General features: G+C 35.2%; 2 protein-coding genes across 2 annotated transcripts; both read left to right on the top strand.

Moving 5' to 3' along the window:
- Positions 1 to 7385: 7385 nt before the first annotated feature.
- On the top strand, positions 7386 to 10296 carry HBS1 (translation elongation factor EF-1alpha (GTPase) HBS1). Its single transcript, XM_067792160.1, has 4 exons — positions 7386 to 7636; positions 7697 to 8476; positions 8880 to 9032; positions 9094 to 10296. Exons 1-4 carry the CDS (start codon positions 7585 to 7587, stop codon positions 10176 to 10178), a joined length of 2070 nt encoding a protein of 689 aa, XP_067648261.1. The 5' UTR covers positions 7386 to 7584; the 3' UTR covers positions 10179 to 10296.
- A 2943-nt stretch (positions 10297 to 13239) lies between these two features.
- Rap1 (RAS oncogene family member Rap1) lies at positions 13240 to 20714 on the top strand. Its single transcript, XM_067787375.1, has 2 exons — positions 13240 to 13592; positions 13778 to 20714. The coding sequence occupies exon 2, from the start codon at positions 14297 to 14299 to the stop codon at positions 14849 to 14851; it is 555 nt and encodes a 184-aa protein (XP_067643476.1). The 5' UTR covers positions 13240 to 13592; positions 13778 to 14296; the 3' UTR covers positions 14852 to 20714.
- The last annotated feature ends 248 nt before the right edge of the window (positions 20715 to 20962 follow it).

Genomic DNA, 20962 nt, shown 5'->3' with positions numbered 1-20962 from the left:
TTCATCAGCTAAATAGAATAGTATGGTATACAGATGGCTCGAAGACGCCAGAGGGGATTGGATCTGGAGTCATTGGACCCAGAGCCCAGATATCAGCGCCTCTGGGAGCACACCCGAGCATTTTTCAAGCGGAAGTATTCGCTATAAGCCAGTGTGCTGGCCTGAACCTTCAGCGCGAATACTCCAATGAGACAATTGCCATACTCAGTGACAGTCAGGCCGCCTTCAAGGCGGTCTCGGCGTCTGAAATAAAATCAGCACTAGTCCTTGAGTTGAAAAGCTAAATAAACTAGGAGCACACAACAAACTGTTGTTGGCCTGGGTTCCTGGGCACAGGGGAGTGGAGAGCAATGAGCAAGCGGACAGCCTGGCAAGGGAGGCAGCAATGACACGACCCATTGGTCCTGAGTCGTTCCTGCCAGTAGGCCCGCAGGAAATCAGAGGTCATCTACTATTAGAGGAAAGGGAAAAGAGGGAAAAACACTGGCGCAATATGCCAGGCCTGAGGCAATCTAAGTTACTGCTGGGGGGCTAGAACACAACTCGATATAGGACATTAATGGGCCTGTCGAAAGATAACCTGAGGATCCTAACAGCTATTCTTACAGGACATTGCAGACTGAACAGCCACATGCAGAAGCTGGGCATACTATCGAACAACACATGCCGATTTTGTGATCGATCAGCGGAGACGGCGGGTCATATACTCCTGGAATGTGACGCAATCTCAAGACGTAGGGCTAAGTTTTTGGGCTCACCATGGCCAGAGCATTCTCACATCAAATCCCTCAAGCCAGGTGAACTGCTAGGGTTCATCAGAGAAGTCGGCTTGGATGAGGTGCTGTGAAGCAGTTGAGGGCACAATAGACCAACGGTCGCAGTGCGATCCTCAATTAATTATCTATCTATTTCTATCTACCCAACAAACATGGAAAAAAATTCTGCAGCGAAATATATGTATATCTAGTTCCGGAAGTGACATCCCACATTATTATTTAGTATTTCTTAAACCAGATAGTTCTCGAGTTGATATCCAACTTCATTCTCCAGTCACAATCCAACCTTTGAGAAACTTTGTAAAATTAAAAGTTTTCCAGTTGATCTCCAACGTCCTTAATATTTTCAAATTATTATCCTAATTTGGAGAGATTTTGCGAAATGTACAGTTCTCAAATGAATATTCAACCCATTTTTCTCAGTTGATATCTTGCATTATATAATGATTGAGGTGGAGTTGAAAAAAATCTCCAAGGTGGTACCACCAAAACTAACAGCTGTTTAGTATGAGAAACGAACACCTGGTTGATAGCAGTAATGGAGCGTTATTACTCAAGAATAAATTATATAGGCGGCCGCCATGGTGTGATGGTAGCGTGTTCGGCCTGTCACACCGAAGATCCTACATCAACATCATTAAATCATACATTTGAGTCCAGTGAGAGAACCGGAAGTTGTTAATTACATTTTTTTCAACTTAAGTAATAACATATTTTGCTTAATAAAAAGTTCCCTCTTTTGCTGAGTACGCTATGATTCTTGAGTTGAGCCACTGTTTCGAAACAACTAGTTAGCAACATGAGCTCTAATGGTACTCAAGCCCTAATGCTTGTTGGGTATATTCGACGCCATTTCGTACGAACGCAAATAACTGATAGGTTAACTAGAGTTTAACCCTGGCATATCGGCCGCTTAAGCTTAGCTTAGTAGACGGAAAAACTGCAGAATAAGGTTAAGCGTACCTTCACTGACAAACTGAGCTGAACTTGTACTGAAAAATCGGGCCTTAGTCAGAATCAGTCAGCAAGCGATGGCAAACTAAAGGAGAAATCTGTCCGAGACTGGGTTCTCTAACTATTAACTGGGTAAAATTAAAGCAAATAAAGGTAAATAATTAAATATAATTTTTGGATCAAATTTGAACAACAGTCAAACAATCTATAGCAGGATTCACTATCTTTTGCCGGTTTTGCAATCGAGATTCTTACCGTAGTCAATTATTGGTTGCGTTGTCGATAGAGAGATTTACTAACTTGGTAACATTTTAAGTATTTATTAAATTTGAGATAAAGTGCCAGATCTGGTTACGAAATCTCTATATTTACGAAGGAGTGAAAGAGGAATTTAGGAATATCGTCTTATCATTTGCTCGCGTCACAAATTTCGTGCAGGATTCAGCTAAGTATTTTCGTTACTATATAATACTATCCGAACATTTTCTACCCTCTTTTTATATTTTTTCCAGAATGGCAGCAGTATTGTACACCATTTTTGCATTAATTGCTGTAAACTTCAAAATAATGTTAATTTAGGTATTTAAGTTGATATATATATTTTATCAACTCTCCTGAAAGCTTGACCACGTCAAGACAACGATAATTTTTCAATTTTTAGATCGACAATGAAAATAGCTGGGTTTATTTCATCGATTTTAGGGCTGCCAAAAGTTAATGAATCGCAGAATTGTTAGAGGTACGGCCTCATTTCGAACGTTACCGGTAAATTCGTTATTGTTAAGCTAGTTAACCACTGTCAAATATAGATAAAAAAAAGTGAGTGAAAATCAGAACTGTTAAAATTATGCCGCTAAAAGAGATAGTGAAAAGCGCTACTATAATTGGACACTTGTTAAATCTCAATTTAGTACTTATGCCTGGTTTTTCAGTGCGAGTTTAAACTCTAGTTTAAGTTGACTACAGTTTAACCTTGCCACTCTGTTCGATAACATAAAATTGTGCTGATCATCTCAGCTTAAGCGGTTGAAGTGGCAGCGTTAAGGGCTAATTAAACTTCCTTAACCCTAACTCCATAGTCGTAACCATACCCATATCCATAACCATCTCCAATGTGATCGATTAATGTTGCATTAACCTAAAAATCGTGAAAATTTCATAAAAATGAAGAAATCGCAAAAATTACAAACATATTCAACAAAAAATAAGTCTCTTAGTCATAACGTATCCAAAATAATGGATAAAATCTACAAAAAGATATTAAATTCACCAACTGAATATTTTTAGGTTATGGATATGGCGACAAACCAAAAACCAATTGGTTATGGTTAACCATTAATCGATTACATTGATTTCCATAAGGTAGGTTCGATCAGCTCTTTTATCTGGTTATGGTTATATGGTTATAAGTCACCATTAATTGGCCCTTTAAACTCTAGTCAACTTTAACTAGAGTTTAAACTCGCACTGAAAAACCCCGGCCTTACATATATAAAAATATTAAATTACTTTAAGGGCCGTTTTCACCATCTTCGGTTAACGCTAACTGGCAAATTATTTGACAGAAATAGTTCAGTGATCTGTCAGATAAAGGACCAGTAAATTTTAACTAGCGATGGTAAAAACTGCCTTAAGAGCCACTTTCCAAATCTTCAATTACCACTTGCTTGCACTTGATTTAACAGAAATCGATTTGTGATCTCTCAAGTATGGTGCCAATTAGCATTATCTTGATACCGTGAAAACGGACTTTAAATTATGCATTAATAAACGCGTATTAGCAGTCTCATGCTGTCGTATAGAATTACCCAAAAATTAAATCGAATTTTTTTATTAATTAAGATTTTTGCTTTAATATTAGTTGTGCTTTTTTACATCTATAGACGTTTACGCTTAAACTTTATATGGACTACTAAGCGTCAAACTTTAAATACACCTCTGAAATTGCTGCGCATTAAATTTCAATATGCATTATACTCAGATGTATCTGAAAAATGTGTCTATGTTTCACCCAGAGCTGTAAAACTGTGCAATCATTTGAAATTTTAAATCATTGATTTAAGAATGCTTTCTCTTCATTCATTCATTCCTTGCTAAGGAATGTGGCTTAAAAGTCAACCCATTCTTCATTCAGTAGTGGAAAAAAAGAATGCACTCCTTAACTCATTTGAAGAAAGAATGAAGTAATTGAATGAAACACAAACATTTTTCAACACAGAATAAACATTCAAATGAATGCAGCCTTTGCTGAGTGTGCACACACTTTTCTAGTAACAATCAATTATGAAAAATGTCGTACATTCACAAAACCCGCTCAAATATCACATGGTTGCATTTAATTAAATCCACTTCAAAATATCAACATAAAAATTTAATTATTGTCCGTGATGACCAGTTTTTTCCATATTTAAATGACAATAAAGTACGAAGAAGTTAACTGGGAAAGTATTTATATTGACATTTTCCTAAAAATTAACTAATAATAAAAGCAAATTATAAATATTTCAACATCTCTGTTACGAAAATTGTCATCGTTCTAAATAAATGTTGCCAATGTGCCATATAAAAGGCTTGCATTAAAAAGTACTAGCCTACATTTGCACGTCCTTGGTGATTAAACAATTGAAGTAAAGGCAATACATTATAAAAGCTCTTCAATTCTTCCATATATTCTTCCTAGCGGTATATGGTAAAATACTGTATCTATACTGGTTTGTGAGTTTGCAAATTTCAATAGCAATATCCTATTTTCTAAGAAAAATATTCTAGTAAACACAATAGTTTGTAATTACAGTCATTTAAAGTAGGCTCTATAGGTAGTTGTAGCATTTTTGATAGCAAGGAAATTAACTTCGAATCTAAATTTGCTCAAGTAAAATAGAATTCAACCAAAATAATTTCAATATTTTACCAATGCCGTGCAAATAGGCAGATAGACTATTCTCAACCATTCGGGTCCTATATTTATATTCCGCCAAACACTGTTAAAATATCAGCTGTAAAAAAACTGTAGTCCGATGGAGCCAGTCAATAACCTCTGAAGAGTTTCTCCAAATGGAACATTTTTTTTTTGCAAAGAAGCCTGAATCACCGTAGGACGATGCCATTAAAATAGACATATGTTTATCGAAATTCTCGGAATTAGGAAGTTCCAACGAAATCGCCGATGGACCTATGCACTTTGGTGTATTTAAATGACTTAAAGTCAATTATCTGTTTTTGTTTTATTATCGACAAAAAATATCCACAATTTACTCTATTTGTTTAATGCACAATGTGTTCATTTACAAAATCCATTTTACAACAATAGCAAAATAAGTAGTAACATTTTGACATATAGCAAGAAAACAATAGATTGTCTTTGCGATGTTTAAGCCAAATTCGACTATATCTTCATGTCTTTTGAATACTTTATATAATCAAGAGCCCTATGGTTTTATGTAAGCGAGTTATCCGCGATATTTACCTAAAAAGGAAACAAATCAACTCACAAGAGCCTAACATTTTTTGATCTCACACGATTAATTAAAAAAAAAATCAACCCAATTACGAAGTATACAGAATCTGCTATGAAGTACTATTTCTTGTATGTCTTATGTTCGGACACCATGAAGATCATTTAAGACTTTCCTGGTTTATAATTAACTACTTGTTTGTTTATTTTAAATGGTACTATCGCAATATACCAGTAAATGCTTCTTTATTTTCAGTTGCACTCTTAAACTAACATAATAATTGATATTCAATAATTATAAGCCGGTGATAAGCTCATGAACTCTTAAATATTAAACTACTTGAATATTTAGAAGGGGCTATTTTTCCTATTGACCAATTTTACGCCTTTTTTGCACCCAACTCCTAAATTGATTTAACATATCTGATGGCAATGAAAGTATACAAAAAAAACCTTAGGGAAAAAGTATTTAGTACTGAATGGAAAAAAGTGTGCATTCATTTCAAGTTTACATTCATTAAAGATTGAGAATGATTCCTACATTCACACTCTATATTGAATTATATTTTACCATTCAATAACACACGCACTTTATCTTTGAGTTAAAGTATTTTAAGCCGTTCAGGAATGGAGATTTATAATATGCAACCAAAAAATCACAAATTTTTAAAAAAAATGCTGAGAGAATGCACACTCAATTGATTCAATCTTTTCACAACTCTGGTTTCACCTCAACACTAATTCTATGTTTCACCTCTACAAATTAGCTATCATCCGGTGGCAAAATCCTGAGCCAGATAAATAATTTTGCATGTAAATGCATGGCAGAACGATACAAGGTGGCAGTATGGTGACATACCTACAAACATAAATAAAATTCCCATGTACTTTGTTTTTGTAAATTCGATGGACAAATGTCAAAATTGTACTGCGGCGGAAGTTGATGTATCAAATCAAATAAAAAAAGTTTATAATCAGCTGTTCCATGCTGCCACCTTGTATCGTTCCGCCATGTGTAAATGCAACAAAAACGATTTGAGCCAGACAAATCAAAAAAAAAGAAGTCTGGTTCAATTTCTGAGCCAGATAATTTGTTAATTACTTCTTTTTAGGTTGGCAACGCGGCCTTTAATATACCTACTTTTTCAAAAATAGATGTCGCTGCTTAGCCTTTCGCCGTATGAGTTAAATGAAAAACAGCGGCGACATCTGCCTATCACATTTCACGTGTGCGAAAATTACACGACATCTGCTTCTCAAGTTTCTCAATGATCCAGAGCATTCCCGTGAGAATTGAGCGTGAACCGGAGCTGTAAAACTGACTGAAAGACGGCAATTGTGTGTATCCACTATTCATCGCAACAGATTCAGCTATATATTATACATTTTGGCTACCAGAGGTTTATGTCTCCGCTTTTCGACACCCTGTGCTTTAGTTAGTTGTTTAACCACTGCCGGTAGATGGGTCTCCTAAGCATTATCTTAGCGAGGATAGGCGTTTTTTTATACGCGCAAACGTAAGCGTATACGCGTGTAAAATAAACACGGCTATTATCTAAGCGAGGATAACCGTTTTCTTCTTACGCGCAAACGTAAACGTACACGCGGGTAAAAAACACGCCGGGCAACGCACAAAGTTGCTTGATGGTTACCATAGCAACGGGTAGTTGTGTGCGTATCGGGCGATGCCGTGTCACGTGGTTGACAAGCATTAATGTGTTAGTTTTGTGAGAACATGCAATGAGCAACTTCGCGGAAGAAAAATATTTTACATTGCGGTTTATTGAAACCTACGAATGCAAAGGTCGGATGGAAAAAAAAAATTGCCAAAAATCAGGTAATATTCTTAGTGGCTTAAGATTAGCATTTTATTATATTAAAATTGAATAAGCTACAAAACTTCAAACTCGAAAAAATTCTTAGAAAAAAGTTCAAATATGTTTATGAAAATTCGCAAAATTTATAAGCAATAAAAAATCGTCATCCGATGTCCGCACGCTACGAATTTAACTGCAAATGTCGCTTGATGCTTGTGTGGTGGCCGGGCAAGCGACAATCACCCGATACGCACACAACTACCCGTTGCTATGGTAACCATCAAGCAAATTTGTGCGTTGCCCGGCAGCTTGATTAGTTCTACGAACTACAATCTACAATCGGAAGAGGTTTCAGTAAGAACGTCGTATACCATTGTAATACTTTTTTTACTGTTGGCAGCCCAGTCAGCTGTCACTCATTTGTCTCTCATGTTTTAATATTTGGTTGCAGATTTTCGTATTTCGATTTCTTCTCGATGCGGTGGCAAAATTTTACAAATTTGTTAAATTTACTTCAATTCAATACTTAAAAGAAGTTGTGTAATTGTGGTTGTTGTCGCGACTTAAATACATACCCATCAAGATGGCGCGTCACAGAATTGTACGGGCAATGGATTACAATGACGAATACGATGGTGGGTTGCATATATGTACATTTTTATACATAAAATTTATATTCGATGTATAATAATTAGGTTACGATGATGCCTATGGTCATTCGGTGGACGATGATCATAGCATCTCACCCACAGACGCACAACAGTGGCTCTATGACAGAGCTCGCGGCCAACACAGTATGTCTGCTTTTATACGGGATAACAAAGACATTGAAGAAGAGGATGAGGAAATGAGTGAAGATCACCCTTCATTTAGCAAAGATCGGCGAGATTCAGATAATTTTCAAATACCTGTACTCTCTGAGGTAGAACAAGCCAAACTAAATTCCTGCATTGATGAAGTTCGCAACGTTGTGGGAGATGAAGTTTCGGAGAAAAGAATTGTTGAGACTTCTATACATTTTGGTTATGATATAACAAAAATACTCGACGATATCCTAAATAATGAATGTGACAATAAAGCCAAAAGACACAAATCGTTGGCTGAAACAAGTAAATCGCAAAAAAAGCCATCACATCAAGGGTCCACATCAACAGCTAAGGCACAAAAGTTAAAGTCACCCGAACGCGAGACAGTTGCACACGCATATGGACCACCGCCACCAACTATAAAGGTGACTGCTCAACCATTGAGCGATATACGTCGTGGATTCGACATTAACTCACCAACTCAACTCCAATCATCACCAGTTGTTTCAGGGAGGAACACGCCTGTTGATGAGGATTTAAATAAAAGTTTTGCATCTATAAAGGTTTCAAAAGAGCAAGCACAACGAGATTGCCAAAAATTGTATTCACAAGAGCGAGGCGATCAAAAAGCACATTTTCATATGATTGTAATTGGACATGTGGATGCAGGTAAATATGAATGTCAATGAAATATTTTCTATGTTATTCGGGATGATACATAAGGTATGACCAATTATAGGTCAAAAAAGGGAGGTAGCTATTACTGGATCCAGAAAGAAACCGTATGTCAAGTTGCCTTTTATTTCGTGATTGGGCTCTAATTTCAGCATTCACCAGAATAGATTTAAGAAAACCAAAACTGCTGTTTTGGGCATAGTTATCAATCGCCTAGCTCTGGCCATCCCTTGGGCTATGAATAATAAGGGGTCTGTTCAATTTTTCTTTAGTGGCTAGCAATCCAAACGCACGACGCTGATAAAAAGATAATTTAATTTTATGACGATCCTTTCCCTTTTTACATACATAGATTAGATATAATAAAATTCACTAAGGGCCAATATTTCTGGTTTAGGCAAAAGCACTTTGATGGGACATTTGCTAGTGGATATCGGTTACGTTTCACAACGAGTCATGCAAAAACATGAACACGAATCAAAGAAAATTGGCAAACAAAGCTTTATGTATGCTTGGGTACTTGATGAGACTGGTGAAGAGCGTTCAAGAGGTATATTTAAAATGTTTCGTAATATTTAAAAAGTATTACAATTTAACTTAAAATTTGCAAGGTATTACCATGGACGTTGGATATTCGCGCATTGAAACCGACACCAAAGTAATTACACTACTAGATGCTCCCGGACACAAAGACTTCATACCAAATATGATTTCTGGTGCTACGCAAGCTGATGTTGCGCTTTTAGTGGTCGATGCATCACGTGGTGAATTCGAGGCCGGTTTCGAACAAGGTGGACAAACACGCGAACATGCATTACTTGTACGTTCGTTGGGTGTAAACCAACTGGGCGTGGTTATAAACAAACTGGATATGGTGGATTGGTCTAAAGAGCGTTTCGATGAAATTGTTGCAAAACTTAAAACTTTTCTGAAACAAGCTGGCTTTAAAGAATCTGATATCACCTTTATACCATGTTCTGGGCTGAGTGGGGAAAATTTATCGAAACCGGCACAAGAACCTGCTTTAAAAGCGTGGTATAAAGGACCACATTTACTTAGTGTTATAGATAATTTTAAATTACCCGAAAGATCTATTGATCGTCCATTTCGTATGTCTGTGTCTGATATATATAAAGGTACTGGTTCTGGCTTTTGTATATCGGGCCGCATCGAGACTGGAGTACTATGTGTAGGTGATCGTGTTTTGGTTGGTGCTAGTCGCGAGCAAGCACAAGTAAAAGCACTACAAATTGATGAATTGTCACAGACGAATGCTTTCGCAGGTGATCAAGTATCTGTGACATTATCTGGTGTTGATATGTCTACCGTATCTGTTGGTAGCATAATTTGTGATCCACAAAATCCAATACCAGTGACAACTCGCTTTCAAGCACGTATACTTGTCTTTAATATCACCGTTCCAATTACTATCGGATATCCTGTACTACTACATCATCAGTCGCTCATTGAACCGGCTGTGCTGAGTAAACTGCTTGCACAATTACACAAAAGTACGGGCGAAACTATCAAAAAGAAGCCGCGTGTACTGGGAAATAACACTTGTGCTTTAGTGGAATTGGAAACAACGCGTCCTATTTGTATTGAACGGTATGCTGATTTCAAAGAATTGGGACGTTTTATGTTGCGTGTGGGTGGTGTAACCATTGCGGCGGGTATGGTTACGAAAATACGTTAATATTAAGCGCTTTAAAATTTCTAAAACTTATAATAATTTAATAAAAATTATATCACATTTCGAGGAGCAGTTCAAATTGTTCCTTTTTTATTTGGTACAGTAATTTTGAATAATCGTAGATTATTTGAGTTTTCATATAAACGGGCTAAGAGGGGGCATAGAAGGCCTTGCGGAGTGTTATCGATGTTGATGGTCCTTTGCCGGATGCGGATCCGGTACGTTTCGGTAACAAGTACTATTAAGGTACTAGCCCGACCATCTCTTGAACGATTTGGTATGACCACTTGAAACCTTCTAGGTCCATGAGGCACTTGGGGTCGCCATAGGCTCGGCTGTTAAAGAAACAGGATTCGCCACAGGTAGGTGAGGTTGACAATTGGGTTGGATAAGCTATATATTGCGCTGGCAACCCCTTGAAAGGTTGCGCTAGACAACCTCTTGAATCGATTGGGTATTTTAGAGCCTCTTACGACAGGCATACCTGCCTGTCTCTGATAACAACTGATTGCGTATTAGGCAATACTGTTTGAGGATATGCACCTCGAGTATCTGGCCTGATCTGGACACTCGTCTTTCTAACCACTCTCTGAGAGCAGAGGAAGCAGATTTCTCTCTTACTATGTACCCCCTCTGCGGACACCATGAAAGATAAAAACGGGGTGAGTGCGAGAATCTTGAAAACCATAGCACAGTCCTACAGGGATGATAATGGTGACCTAATAACTGACGTGCAAAGTGTGTTCAAATTGTGGAAGGCGAATCCTGTTTCACTAACAGACGAGTCTCTGGCGACCCCAAGCTCCTCATGGAACATGGGGGTGGGGAGGGAGGGATGGCCTGAAGGTTTAATGTGGCCATATAAATCGATCCCGAAATGATCGGGCTATCACCTTAATGGTGCTGTGTTACCGGAACGTACCGGATCTGTATCCGGCAAAGGACCATCACATCGATAACACCCCCCAAAGCCTTCGGGAAGGAACCTTATCGCAACAACAACAACAGGGGCATCCATGTTTAGAAAAAGCATTTCCTCGTATTGAAAAAAAACGTTTTGCGTTTTGCCTGGGACTTGAACCCAGGTATGGTAGGCGGAGTATGCTACCACCCCTCCATGGCGGCCGCCATAGAGCAACAAATAGGAGCCCATTGATTTGTATGACACGTTCATGCTTTAAGAATGAAAGAAAACGCTACAGCTTTAAAAATTTAAATATCGGCTCCTATATTTAAAAGCTGAGGGCAAAGAAAGCATCCACTGAGTTGGGAGGAACAGGTGAAGGAAGACTTGAAATATATTGGTGCTCCAAATCGGTGTCAGTTATCGCGAAGCGAAGATAGGGTAAGTCTAGTTGCGGGGTCGACTGCTAAATCGCTGCCAAAAAGAGAGGTGTCAAAAGACGCGTATTAATCTCGAGAACAATAATCCGAAGGCGGAAAATGTATCTCTGTCCGGAGATATTTGCATTTGAAGTTGGCGATTTTCACGTGGTTGTTGTTGTGTTTTTACCCACAAAAAAAATGGTGCATCACCGTGGCGGTAGCCACGGTTATACCACACACCAGAACTTGGCATGGCGTAGCCCAGGGTTATTTTTTATAAGTGCGGCCGAAGGCCGCCAACGCAGAAAGGTGTTCTGCGCAAAAATACTATGGATCCCACCCCCGGTTTCGGAGGTAACCGCGGGTCTTTTTTCGGTTTTTCGTTAATATCTTTTGAACGAGTTAAAATGTTTATTTTCCGCCTTCGGCATATTAATACTGATTTCAAGACGCGTCGTTTGACACCTCTCTCGATATTTTTGGTAGCGTATTAGCAGTCGACCCCTCAACTAGACTATTACCAATTTTAATTTTCGCTTTCGGATTCTGAAAACGGAGGTCGAAACCATTGTGAATGATAACTAAGTGTGATATTTTATCTGTCAACTGCCTGACAGGATGTTCAATATGACTACTTTTTAGCGTTTTGACAGAATGTTCAATGTTGTATGTTCTATCACCCGCTGCAGATAGGCAGAGATACAGAATGAAACAGCAAGTCAATTACAAATCAGGTGATGCAATCACTTTGGAATTTTGACGTCTATGTAGAAGATATCACACTTAGTTATCATTCACAATGGTCGAAACGCGTCTGTTGATACCACCTTTGATAAATTTTGGTAAAAATTAGGTGCACTGTCTTGTAAAACGTTATCGAAATTATTAAGTAGAACGACGCACTGCTACAACAACAACAACAACCCAAATGGGGGTAAAACTCGGCTTAAATATCCCCGTAGGTATATCTCGCTGAGTATTTATTTAGTTTAGTTTGGACTAAAGGCTCCATTACTGATACTTAGCATAGACTTGACTTGACTTGGCGTAAACTTAGCAACTTAGCCACGATTATACCCCACTTAGCGCATACAACCTGGCATCATTATCAATAAATGTCAATTTGTATGACAAAATGTCAAAATGAAATGGAAACGAACAAATGGCATCTCAAAATATAAACGTCACTTAGAACTTACATAGAAAATCAAAATTCAACAGGCTTCTAAGTCAAGTTAAGTGTTGCTAAGTTTTGAGTAATCAGTAACATGCAATGTTCATTTAACAGAACTGTAAGTGACAGTTCTCAAGCCAAGTCAAGTCTATGCTAAGTATCAGTAATGGGGCCTTAAAGTTGCACCCGTGACCGAAGGAAACATTCCCATTATATAAAATCACAGCAATTGACAGGGGATTAATCGAGCACTCATCGTTATTTTAACATAGCTATTCGTTTCTTTCGAACTGTCAAATTAATCTTGAGGAATGCCATAGTGTACAAGTACAAGTGTGTTGACTTATCTGTCAAGCATTCTGACAGGCACTCGCTGGATTCGGAATGACAGCGAATTCAAAATGGATACCATTACCGAGTGCGCCGAATGATTGAAAAATTGAAAAAGTCGATACGATTGGTAGTCAAAAATGTTGTCGTTGAGACCAAAAATGCGACTCTAGACCTGAGATTTCCATCAGGTGAGCGAGGCTGTTTGTAGTTTTGACGTTTATCGCTTAGTGAACACACTTGGTATAGGTACACTATGAGGAATGCAACTGTGACGCGTCGCGCAAAGATACATACAATTTTGTAAATTTTGTGAATTGAAGACCAAATTCTTTGAAACAAAATTGTACAATTAATTTTGAAACGATAAAATACTACTAAAAACTAAAAATTCTATCTGGAGGAACCAACAAGAAGCAGCAGAAGTAAAAATAGCAAAACTGTGCAGGGTCGCAGTCCACGAATTTGAGTGAAGTTTTTTAAAGTGCTCTTTGGCCCAGCATTGGATGAGTGTATATATGTATGTATGGAGCGAGGTCTTTAACAGCAATTTTAACAGAGCAACAGCGGCGCTGGAAAGAAAGAAGGTACATAAGAGGAAGGGACAAAATGAGTCATTATAAATTATAATAAAACATGATGAAAATGAATTGAAGTTAAGCCGCAAGTTGTGTCGAGTTAATTAATGGAATTTGTGCAAGAATTATCGTTATAAATAATTAATTAGTTTCTTTCCTCTCTTTTTCATACTTGCTGCATGTTGCTGAAGTAGTAGCTAACACTTTGATTGTGCTTCCAATTTTGAGTAAATAACTGATGCGGTGATAAGTAAAATAGTTCAGTAATATTACTAGAACTAATTAACGCAGTGTAAAGCAGCAGCAAAGTGCAAGTAACATAAAGACCACCATATCGTAATTTAAATACATATAACCAAGAATCAAAAACGAAAAAGGAAAGAAACATTTTTGGACAAACCACATTTATAGGTAGTCAGCCAGCAATCCAGCAAGCCAGCAGGTACTACAAAAGGTAAACGAGACTAATAATAGACAAAAAAAAATTAAAGTATGACTGTAATCGTAAAGTGATTACGGCAACAAAGGAAATTTGCAATTACGTTTTCGTTTATACAAGTAGCAAATACGACGACGGTGTTATTAAAATTGTTCTACACATATTCTGTGCGCTATACGAGCAACAGTACACAAACAAACGTACATAATATTTAATATTAATAAAAAAAGTAGTAGCTGAAGAACAAAAACAACATCCATCCATCGCTAACATTATGCGCGAATATAAAATTGTTGTACTGGGTAGTGGAGGCGTAGGCAAATCGGCATTAACTGTGCAATTTGTACAGGGCATATTCGTAGAGAAATATGACCCTACAATTGAGGATAGCTATCGTAAACAGGTGGAGGTAGATGGTCAACAATGTATGCTTGAGATACTCGATACTGCTGGTACAGAACAATTCACAGCCATGCGTGATCTTTATATGAAGAATGGACAAGGATTTGTGCTTGTCTATTCAATAACAGCACAATCAACATTCAATGATCTACAAGATTTACGTGAACAAATATTGCGTGTTAAGGATACAGATGATGTACCAATGGTGCTGGTGGGTAATAAATGCGATTTAGAGGATGAACGTGTAGTGGGTAAAGAGTTGGGTAAAAGTTTAGCAACACAATTTAATTGCGCCTTTATGGAAACATCAGCCAAAGCTAAAGTAAATGTCAATGATATTTTCTACGATCTAGTTAGGCAGATCAATAAGAAATCGCCTGAGAAAAAACAGAAAAAACCTAAAAAATCTCTATGTGTTCTGCTATAAGACTAATTAAAAAAAAAGAAAAGCTAAACATTATACATATATATGCATAAATAAAACAATTACGGTAATGTTTGAAGAAATATAAAATAAAAACAGAAAAATAATAACTAATAATGTGAGTCTAAAAAACTAAAAACACAAAAATGTTTAAAAAAATAATTGGAAAATTTTGTGCACAAAGTATTCTCTTTGTAGGTGTGTGAACAGTCCACGCTCTTTCGCGCTGTCTTTCTTTAAATAGAATAAAATTATATTAAAAGAAAGAACAAAAACAAAATACTTGTAATAACGGTAGGACTACAAATCAAATTAATAAAATTAACTAATCTTATGGGCGCATATTATAGAATGCCAAATTAATTTGTTGAATTTTCGGAAAGTAAAATTATTTTATTTCTTCCTCATAACATATTACCTTTTTCTTTTATGTATATTTATGTATAATCAGAGCTGTTAAATATTGTTTATTATTTGTAATGTTTACTGATTGTACAACTTTTTTTTGTTGGCGTATGTGCTCGTTTATGAATTAACACCTTTATACTTTCTTTAACAATAACAAGCAAACAAAGTTAAGCTTTAGAAGTGTGCAAAATCAATTGTAAATTAATTTTTTTATATTTTTTAATTTTACTTACTTTAAATTTAAAGGAATACGGTCATAATAATTCTTAGCTTGTTTTTGATTATGTCCTTACAAAAAATGAATTTGAATGAGATTAGAAGTTAGTAAAAATTGTAAAAAATAATCAAGTTACTTTTTGCATTACCTTTGATAAATTTTTGTCTGTAATTCTTAGTTTCATTTGTAGACTAATAAACCAAATATTTAATTAAAAGGCCTATATTTCGGCTTAAATCTAAAACCATCTAGGAACAAATGAATGTTTTAGTCTAAAATTTTTTGTTTTGTATATCATTTAAAACTACACCTTTCCAGTTTAAGTTCAGAAATTTACAATTCAAGTTCAGAAAACTACTATTCAAGTTTAAAAAATAACAATTCAAGTTCAGAATTTCCAATTTAAATTCAGAAATTTACAATTAAGCTCAGAAATTTACAATTCAAGTTCAGATTTTCCAATTCAAGTTCAGAAAATTACAATTCAAGTTTAGAAATTGCAATTTAAATTCAGAAAACTACAATTCAAGTTCAGAAAATTACAATTCAAGTTCAGAAAATTACAATTCAAGTTCAGAAAATTACAATTCAAGTTCAGAAAATTACAATTCAAGTTCAGAAAATTACTTTTCAAGTTCAGAAAATTACAGTTCGAATTAAGAAATTTATAAGTAGGGTGTTAATGTTCTAAAGTTATTTTTTATAATAATTAAGAGGGCAGGATAAAATTTACCTTCCTTTTTCTGCTGTGGGATGTAGCTGATGGTGGATGCGGCGACGATGGCGATGATGTGGTGGTGATATGGCGAGGGTGGTGGTGCTTTGATGATATCAATCGGGTTAGTCACAGTGGCGGTAGCGATGTATGATCCTTAATTGGACAACAATTGTGGCACACAAGGGTGAATCAAACGCGCGATATGGTGAAACTCGCAACTAAATAGCGCTGCCGAACGGGGAAACATACGATATTCCGAACCGAAACTTTCTATATAAAAAAAGACACTTTGAAATTGCTTACGTGCTTCGATACAAAGGGTTTATTTAAAATTTATATCATCTATCCCGTGTGTGACACAAAAAATTTGTAAAGTCTCCTTTAAAGATATATAATATATTAAAAGAAATAGTTTCACTGCATAATATTATTTAGTTGGTTTGGTGAGGTGTGGTAACGGAAAAGAAGCAATTATTGTTTGAAAATCAGTATAAGAATCCTTTTTGAACATTAATAACTTTTTCTATGGTACATAACTCTTGATGAATCTGGACTATTAAGTTATTTGTGAAGTGAAGTCCTAAGTGTTAACAGCCTTATTTGCTGGCTGTGAACCAAAGTTATATGCAATATCTATACGGCCGCTATAATAGTAGAAATAAAGCATAAGTTAGCTTTGACGCAATTTTTGCCGAACCCGCTGCAGACAAACTGAACAGGAGCCACCGCCACCAGCCTTAACCGCCACCAACATCAAAGCGCCATATCACAACCACCACCATCGCCACCACAGCTACATCCCACAAGAAGAAAAGGAAGGTAAATTTTGTATTGCCAGCTCCCCTAATTTTATACTAATATGTTACTTGCGGAAGTGTTGATGCTTCTTCGACCATGTTGCCAAAATGGTGGCTTGGGTATAGTGCACCCCAAGTTTTCTTCAAGGTGTGTACATCCCGAACCTCGAAATCAAATGGACGATAATTCTTTCCAACAAGTGCATGATGACGCTCCGGCCAAGAAAGTACTTCAGTCGAAACAGCAGTTTGGAAGCAGTGGAAGGGGAGACCTCCACAGAGTGAGAGAGAGGGCGGAGGAAGACTTAACCTCTCATGGTGCTCCCAATCGCCGTCAGTTACCGCGAAACAGAGAAAGCTGGCATGATTTGTTACGAAACTGCCAAAATCGCGATTAAGTGCAAATTCATGATGAATGATGATGATGGCGGATAATTTGAGATATTTTGACATATGGCGCCAAGATCTATGCAGGCAGTACATATACGTTACTTCCGGGAGTGTGGATGCTCCGTTGATTGTTTAAGTGGGCATATCTTCGTCATCACTGCTGTCATACTCAGTGCAGATCAATAGTTGTGACGCTAAGAATATAGCTGGATGGCATTGCAATTGCTTCATATGAGCGATTTTCTTCGCTATCTCGCAAAATTGATTTAAACGAGTTAAGATGCCTAATGCTTCCTTAACACATAGATACCATCTTATATACATTTATTGCCATTGGATGAAAAAAAAACAATACCCGACACATTTTCTGAACTTGAATTGAAAATTCTGAACTTAAATTGTAATTTTCTGAACTTGAATTGGAAATTTCTGAACTTGAATTGTAGTTTTCTGAACTTGAATTGTAAATTCCTGAATTTAAATTGGAATTTCTGAACTTAAATTGTAATTTTCTGAACTTGAATTGAAAATTCCGAACTTGAATTGTAAATTTCTGAATTTAAATTGGAAATTCTGAACTTGAATAGTAATTTTCTGAACTTGAATTGTAATTTTCTGAATTTAAACTGGAAAAGGTGTAGTAATGAAATGTAATCGTATGGAGGACTAGGCAAAAAATAATCAAAACATATATTTTGTTTTATTTTACTTTATTTTGTTGTATTTTTTTTACAATCTTATTGTTTATTAAAATTAATCTTAATTCCTAAATAATAACCACGATTACATTTCAATTAATAAATAGATATAATCAAAAATAACGAGCCAATTATATTTTATAACTTAAATAATATTTGATAATGTTTGTTAAAGACAAATATTTATATAACTTTTGATTATTTTTTAATTAACTAAAGAGTGATAATCACTAATTACTTTAATTATTTTTTGCCTATCATAAGTAAACATGAATCATAAACTTTTAAGTCCAATCATTTTTTGATTAATTTTAAAATTTTTCTTTACTTCTACCTCGTTTTATTTTGGCTTTATTAACATTATCAATTATCATTCTCTCTCTTATATGCAAACGTATGCAACAATGTGTTATCATTACATAAACAAATTCCATCTAATAATTTTGATTACTAAGTAATCATAAACAAAATTTAACAGCTCTGCAATTGATGAAACCAAATGGCAGGTCTAAGCGCAAAATTTCATGGCTTTCCCACGTGAAACTCCATATTAAAAGTATAAACAAAACATCAGTAACAAAGTATAAGCCGCATTGTCAAAAATAATTCAAAATCGTTTTTTACAATTTACAAAAAATATGTACTACTTTGCTACTATTTTACAAATTTACAAAACATCTATGACTAAGGAAACAAAAAAATATAATGAAACCGAAACTTAAAAGCAAATGTTAGTTTTGAATTAACGCTCGAAGCTGGAAAAAAAGAAAGTGTATTTAAGGGTCTCACTAAAGTCAAAACGTTTTCGCATACTTACACACTCAAGTAAACTCTTAAATAACGTTAACGGTAAAATCACGTTGCTACTCTATAAAATATAATTTCTTTTATAAAATACAAAATTTCTACGGTTGTGAATTTTTCACATAATCAATTCAAAACCCACGCATTTTCTCCTATTGCTAAACTGGAAAAAGAAAAAAAAGTATTCTATGTTAATTAAAAAAATCATTTTTAATTAGTAATTTCATATACATACAACATAAAAGCGTATATAAAATTTTTGTTTGCCGTTAAAACTGAGATGTTGTTAGCCATAACCGTAAATACGTAGGCCAAATCGTAATATGTAGTTCGATAACCGTTTTGACTTTTAAGCCCCAAAAGCAAAAAAATGCCAAGCAAAAAAAATTAAAGCTTATTAAAAATAACTAATTAAATAAGTAAAATAATAAAAAAAAAAAATTTATAAATTTAGCGCATGTTACGAAGTGATGAAAAAATAAGAATTTTTGCCATTTAAGGCGCATAGTTGTATGTACAATCCAAATTTGACTGGCATATTTATTGCTAGTCTATTTTTTCTCAATTTCGTTTCGCCGTTTTATTAATTATTATAATATAGAAACAATAATAATAATGATAAGAACGTAATGTAATTGCACTGTCGAAAAAGACAAAAACGATTCCCATGTGCCCTATAAATATTGAAATCCATACCTTATAAAAGTATCGTGTACTCTTACTACATACATACAAAAATATATAGTCGATCCACATACATATACGCACATTCAAACCTACATACATCAAGGCCACAGCAGTATCAATGATGAAATATGTAGAATGCCTGTTGCGATTGGCAGACCCGATGATCACCCTCTCACCCCAAACAATCAAAATATTTATGTAAAACACATGTAGTAACGAACCAATTTTATTTATAGAATTATTTGTTTAAAATAATTGATGTTTTCCTAGCATTATGAAAAATAATTAAATGAATTGAAAATAAGTGTAATGGAAAATGGCGTGAAGTTTTATTTAAACAAATAAAAAAAAGGAAATAAAATAATGTTACCAGTATTTACGTTAATAATTAAATGGTGTATCCCTCAAACAAAAAAAAAAAAACAAATATTGCACTTATTTAAAACTTTTTTTTTAAATTTTAATATATAGCTTGGAAAATCATCTATAAAACATCCAAAGCAACAATGAACAATATTTGTAATGATCTACAAGTAAAAAATGATGTGAATGTTAAAAATAAACAATAATTAAATAAATGAAAATTGCAACAATATAACAAATATGTGAAAATATAAGCAAACGCATAAATCAAGTATGAAAAATTAAATAAAAAATAAAAATATAAGAAAAATAGATTTATTATCTTCTAAATATTAATTAAATGTATTATGTTTAAAATAATAAAAAGGAGAAAGTCGAAAACAATAAAAAAATAACTGAATAGACAGGAAGGATATTCAAATAAAGTAGCCTGATAACGGGAGGTGGATAATTAGGAGCCTTTGCTGAACTTTTTAATTACACTGAAAGAAATGGTGCTAGTAAAATCAACAAATCTGTTCTGTTGTTCTTGACTTAACGGAGATTCGGTGAAATTGATCGAATATGGTTAATTCGACCGAGTTCTTTGTCAAGCGAACAAATTAGTTTAGTCATTTCAACAGAAGAGAAATTGTCGCTCTTAAGTTAACAAAATTCTGTAAAATTGACACGATTCCTAATCAATCTAACTGATTTTTCTGTTAACACAACTGATCTTACAGGTCATTTCAACAGCGAACAACAGTCAATGCATGAGCAAATTTCAAAGAGAATTTTACTCTCACTGCGCTCTCTACTTTGTACTTATGACGATGGTGCCACTTGTTAAAAAAAAAAAAAAAACACCAAAATAAGAAAACCACCAAATCGAAAAAACACACAAATTGGGAAAACAACAAAAAACTAGTTTTTCAGTTATCAATACAAAACACAAAAAAACCCTTTTTTAAATTTAAAGTGCATCACACTGCAAAAATTATGCGATACCGGGACACCTATTTATCGGGTACAATTTTGCAACTTCTCAAAGCG

The sequence above is a fragment of the Eurosta solidaginis genome, chromosome 5 (assembly GCF_040869045.1).
Source record: "Eurosta solidaginis isolate ZX-2024a chromosome 5, ASM4086904v1, whole genome shotgun sequence".
In the NCBI taxonomy this organism is placed as follows: Eukaryota; Metazoa; Arthropoda; class Insecta; order Diptera; family Tephritidae; genus Eurosta; species Eurosta solidaginis.
Note: the sequence above shows the minus strand (reverse complement) of the source record. Positions and strands in the feature narration are given on the sequence as shown.